Below are 6062 nucleotides of genomic sequence, written 5' to 3' on the forward strand. Positions count from 1 at the left end.
AAATGACAGCACATTTCCATTGGAGGCTTGCATCTCAGAAATATGTTTCTCCCATTTCTTTGACTTAGAGTTTCTTACAACTTTATTTATGTCAACCCACACAAAGCACATAGAACTTTGAAGAGTTCTTGGGGAACTTGCATAAAATAAATTCTGCTTACTTCTGGCACCAAGAAATCAAGAGAAAATGCAATGTGAAGGCACCAGATACATGTGTGACATAGAACCACTTCTGAATGGCTCAATATTAAATTTTATTTAATTCTTTGAGATACACAGGCCTTGAAGGATATTCTGGGAAGACTTAGTAACACTGGTCCTCTCTTCTTGGAGCATGTATCTCTTTCTTGTCTTCTGTAAGCTTTACTTCTGCAAGCAGCAATGGGTTCCAGGTCGTATGCAGAAAGCAATCCTAATTTCACTTTCATGGCACTCAACTCTACATCGGCCATTACCCTTTCTGCACTCTCTCCTTAAATCCAAGCTACCATATTGGGGATATTTCTTTTTGGCTGTAAGAAGGAAAGAATGACTGAAATTAGCAACTTAGCTGTGACACACCCATATTTTAAAAGGAGGAAGTCCAAGAAGTAAAAGAAAATTGTGTAGGTCAAAAGAAAATGCCCCCCTTCTAATTAATGACTGGGAAAATCTCATTGAGCAAAGTTTAAGTGAACGTACCATCCCTTGGTGCAAGGGAAATCCTGAAAATCAGAAAGTGTCTTGGACCTAAGTTAGGTGTGCCAGCTTGCTTCCTTACAAGTGAGTAACTCAGGGATAGTTCCCCAAATCAGCAGTTTGAAAAGACTTCATAATTGACCTTCTCTCAGGCTTCGTCTCTACAATTACCCCATTGCATTTGAGCTCTCCCTTTTCTGCTCTCACAATCATTATTTAGACAAAATGTTGTACATTTTGGGTTCTTCAAGAGATTTCTACTGCAGCTTGATTTTACTTTTCCAAAATGTTGGGAGAGAGGCAATATTAAGCAATTTGTCTGAATTCCTACAACTTCCCTAGGTATTTTGGGTTTTACTTCCACAAAGAAATTATCTAGCATATACATATGTCTGATGACAGCATTGATTTCAAAGATGGGAATGACTAGAAGGTGAGGCCATTGTTGGCCATTACAAGATTGCTAACATTACCAGTGCTCTGAACTACATGTTTTGTCTTGTAGCTTGACTTTCACCTAAAGTTTATATTTATGATAGTTGGAGATATTTAGGGAATTAGGAGATGTTGGTCTGATAGGTTGTAAGATTCATTCCAAGCCAAATATATTTTAATTTTACATTTCACAATATGTGCTGGCCCATGTGTTTTCAGAAGCTCTATATTTTCAAGTTGCTTTTTTTTTCCTTAATGCATATCACTTTTGGTAAGTAATCACCTTATTCATGTGGTGAGATTGAGGGGAACTGGTGTAGGAGAATTCTAAATATTGCCAATGGCTGACCAAAGGGCAGACTCAAATATTTTTGTATACTCGTGGTACGAAAGCAAATAAATTTTGCCATTGATTTCAACCATTAATTAGGTTTGGTGTTCCAATCAGTCCCTTGAAAGACCAAGCCTTTCTACCTAAACATTCCATCTGCAGTTCCAAGAGTTGGTGGTGAGTGGTGATACTTCCTAATGAATACCTAGACTCAGAGCTACAGTATCTATATTATTGGTATAAATAGCTGATATAAAACCTAACTCTTCTATTAAAATTACCTCTCTTCTAACTATAATTGAAGAAATGCAGAATATGACACAATTTACAGCAGAAAAAAATAGTTACTTTGCACAGATTAAATGTTAATTTCTAAACGTCATTATTTATTGTATAACTTCTAAGGAGTTACTGTTATCAAATCCATGTATGATTTGCCAGTGACAGAAACCTGAATTATACTCACTTTACACGAGAGGACTGTCACACTTGTCACACTGTTGTTTGGTATTCCACCCTAAACTGACTTCACCGTTTCTCTTACTCATTCTTTGTCTTACTTCACCTTTCTAAAAATATAGTCTTCTTTCTTCTCATTTTGAGCTCTAAATATAAGTATTCCCCAAGCTTGTGTCTTTGAATTGTGGACATTCATCTTTGCAAGCCCCCACCCACTCATTCCACTATTAGGTATACTCCCTGTTAAGCTCTAAGCCAATCTCTAGCACGGGGTGTCTCACCCTAAACTCTATTGACCTTTTGAGTTGGACAATTCTCTGCTGTGGGATGCTATCCTGTTCATTGAAGAACGTTTAGTAGCATCCTTGGCTTCTATCCACTAGGTACCAATAGTACCAGTTGTGACAACCTAAAAGCTTCCCCAGACATTGCCTAGTGTCTCCTCGGGGGCAAAGTTACTTCCCATTGAAAATATTATTTTCAGTAATTAAAATTACTGTTCTAGTGATGCTGCAATAAGCCAAACATATTGTCTTCAGCCTCAGATATGTTGTTCAAATACAGTCTTTTCTCTGAAGTCTCTTCTGATCACTTTCAAGGAAGTAAGTTGTCTTTCCACTGTTCTCACAAAACAGTTCAGGTGTATCATTCAGACTGCATCTATTAACATATTCACATGCTAGGGAAATTCTTAAAACAATATACAAATTTTACTTAAAATATAAGCTAGAAATGGGCAAGATATTTCCTAAAATATTTTTCAACTCAGAATTTCTTTTTATTTTCACTCACCTGTTATTTTGTTTAGGCTACCATTAACTTCATTGGAAACAGTGGGGGGAAATCATGACTATTCTTCGGGCACAAAAACCATACTATCCTAGGGGCACCTTGGTGGCTCAGTCGGTTGGGCGTCTGCCTTCGCTCAGGTCATGATCCTAGGATCCCAGGATCTAGTCCCACATTGGGTCCCCTGATCAGTGAGGAGTCTGGTTCTCCCTCTCCCTCTGACCCTCCCGCCTGCTCATGCTCTCACTTATTCTCTCTCAAATGAATACATAAAAAGACTTTTAAAAAATCTATACTATTCCGTATTCAAAGTACATGTCAGATTTAAAGAGAAGTGATTATTGCCAATAACACATTTTTTTTTCCAGTTCGACAGATGAAGTAAAACAACACATGAGAATGCAATAATACCTCAGTTCTAGACATTTGGTGCATTTATAGCCTCTAAAAATGAAGAGGGAAGTTAAATTACTTCAATGGAAATTTCCCTGTGTAGAGAGTTTAATGGCTTTTTTTCTGGACATTTCTTCATCTGTAACTGTCTGAGTGGGAAAAGAATGAGGTTTTCTGCCTCAATTTTGAATAAGGACTTTTAGACTTTGCAGGTGAGATATAAACAACTGAAGAACTCTAAAAGAGCCATACGTATGACATTTTATGCAGTTTAAGTCAACCACCATAGGTTGGTGAACTATAAGTTGAAAGACAACATCCTTATTGCTTTATTATTTTCTACAATGTCTATATTTTCCACCACATCTTTTCTAAATTTGTGGAAAAAGTATGTGTCTGGACTTTTTTTTTTTTTTTTGTCAGTAATGGTTTCTCTAAAAGTTTGGTTGATGTGTGATTAACAAGGACCATGGCCTTACTTTGAAAATACAAGAAAAAATATACCAAATTTAATAACACTGATGCTGTAATCAATGCTATTGTATCCCCAACTGGTTTTTGATTTCTAAGTCTGCAGGACACATGATTTTTCAGTTTGTTGATAAATGCACGAATAGCTTTAATTATTAGGGGGAGCACCTGATATTTGTTACAAAGAAAAAAAATAAGTGACTAAAACAGAAAAATGCTTGACATACTGATCTAGTCATGCTAGCTATTGTTGAAATTAAAAGAAGAATAAGATTTATCACATGTTAAAAGCTGTATAAATCTGTATAGATTTTCTTTTTGGCCCTTTCTAGAACTGGAAAAAAAAAAATCCAGAGATCCTTTTGAATTTTTGAATGGAGGGAATTTTTGAATGGAGAGAAAGGAAGTTATTCTCTTAGTTAGATGAACAATTAATTGTATTTCTTTGTTACTTCAATGATGCTTGATCTGTATTTAGAATTTTATCTACTTGGAATGTTAAATGATAATTTACCAGTTTATTATGTATACATTTTATACATTTTTAGATTGCCATGATGGACTCTATAATATTCACAATGAAAGAATAAGTTAATTTACTCTCCTCGGCCTCTATTATTATTTCTATTGGGCCTAAAGAAATCAGTCAGGTACTAAAAAAGGAATATTTTCCTGAGAAGTAGAGAATTTGAGCCTAACTTTAGTTCCAATTAGGTAGACTTAAGCTAATCCTTTCATCTTAATCTCTTTAAAAAGAAGATAGTAGACTCAATGATCTCCTTTTCCAAATGTATTATTCTATTTCTGTGCAATTCATACTTACACATTAACTCAGGAGGAATCTTGTTACATAACCTGATGTGAAAAGATAGCCTTTGAGGGTGGAAAAAAAATCTCATGAAAAACATAGCTTGTGTACAAGTTATTACACTCAACATCCATGTGCATCTGTAACACTCAAAGACAGAAAGGTAGTGACCAGAAATACAGAAAGAAAGGCCAACAACAGACATGATTTGCCTGTTGTTTTTTACCGAAAACAGAATAATAGGACAGGCTTCTGCTCATTGGAATACTGGTCTAGGTTAAAAAGAAGCAAAAGGTAAATAGATCTTTCTCTAGCCCTGAACCATCTATCCCTGACCAGTTGATTATGCTAAAGAACATTTTTTTTCCAGTAAAAATAGATTCTAACAAATAGCTTCAGGATGAAGCTGATGAGACTAATGTATTGATCTAATTGTTTTAAACTTTTATTTTGAAATCAGTTTAGAATTATACAAGAGTTGCAAAGGTAATAGAGACGAAACTCCCATTATGGTAACATCTCATGTAACCATGCTTACATTATCAAAACTAAGAAATTAATATTGGTATAATACTATCAACTAAACTGCAAACTTTACTCACATTTCACAAGCTTTCCCACTGCTGTCTTTAAAAAAACATTTTTTTTTTCTCTTCTGGGATCCAAGCCAGAGTACCACATTGCATTAGTATAAAAATTTTATAATCCCTGTGTTATTCCATACTTTTAAAAAGAAACAACTTATGTCCCCTCAAATTCATTAGCGCAAATAAGCCCATAACCATTTTCATGTTACCTGGTAAAATTGTGACCCAAAAGAGCAGAATAAAGAAAAAGAGATGAATCTTCATGGTGGAGTTTCTTAGGGAAAAATAATAATAAAATTATGTCAAGTCAGGGGTTTCCAAATAAGAAAACAGAGAATCCTTTTATTTATAGATTCTCCTGGGAAGTGGTTTTAACTACTGAGGCTTATCAATAGTGAGAACATTTGTATGCTTGGTTGAATTGTGCCATGCTCAAAGAACATGGTCACAAGAATTATTACTAAATTTTCCCCATAAAAGTACAACCTTATTGTGTTACCTTAAATAGACTCTCCTGAAAACACAACGTTTAAGAGACTTGTAGGGGAAATGTGTTTGGATTGTGAAAACATCAAGGCGGAAATGTTATGGCAATACATTCCTCTATTATATGTTACATACGATGCTAAATATACTAATATTTTTAGCATTAACTTACTGTATGTCTGAAATGTAGGATTTTATAGCTATACATTTCCATTTAGAGTGCTTTGGTTTACAGATGAGAACCAGGGAGGTTGAATGATTTATTTTGATTCATATACTGCGTAATTATTTGAATGTAATAGGATCAAGAAATTCTGGATTCACTAATGAATATGGGAAATACTGTACGCAATAGATTTTTAAGTACGACTTATGAATTCCTTATAGTAAATCATCTGATTTCACAATTCTAATGTTTTTAATTCTGTTGATGGAACTGAAAGTATATTCTGATCCAATTTGCATGTTGCCCACATCTATTATTTCAGACACAGGAGGGAAAGCTGGAAGTTTTACACTATACCCAGAAACTGATGCTTAAACAGAAAACAACTAATTGATCCTCTCCTACCAGAGAGTCAAGAGATTTTCTAGGACAATGGTTCTTAAACTTTAGCTACATCCC

At 34.8% G+C, this 6062-nt stretch overlaps 1 protein-coding gene across 1 annotated transcript; it reads right to left on the reverse strand.

Annotated features, from left to right (window-relative positions):
• Positions 1-363: 363 nt before the first annotated feature.
• LOC113261013 (beta-defensin 110) lies at positions 364-5215 on the reverse strand. Its single transcript, XM_026506943.2, has 2 exons — positions 5161-5215; positions 364-512 (listed from the first exon to the last, which is right to left on the reverse strand). Exons 1-2 carry the CDS (start codon positions 5213-5215, stop codon positions 364-366), a joined length of 204 nt encoding a protein of 67 aa, XP_026362728.1.
• Between the last annotated feature and the right edge of the window lie 847 nt (positions 5216-6062).

This window comes from Ursus arctos, unplaced genomic scaffold, assembly GCF_023065955.2.
Source record: "Ursus arctos isolate Adak ecotype North America unplaced genomic scaffold, UrsArc2.0 scaffold_29, whole genome shotgun sequence".
Taxonomy (NCBI): domain Eukaryota; kingdom Metazoa; phylum Chordata; class Mammalia; order Carnivora; family Ursidae; genus Ursus; species Ursus arctos.

Coding starts and splice junctions, on each gene's coding strand:
- LOC113261013 (XM_026506943.2), bottom strand. CDS start 5,215: ATGAAGATTCATCTCTTTTTCTTTATTCTGCTCTTTTGGGTCACAATT. Junction 513..5,160: donor TTGGGTCACAATTTTACCAG/GTAACATGAAAA, acceptor TCCTTCTTACAG/CCAAAAAGAAATATCCCCAA.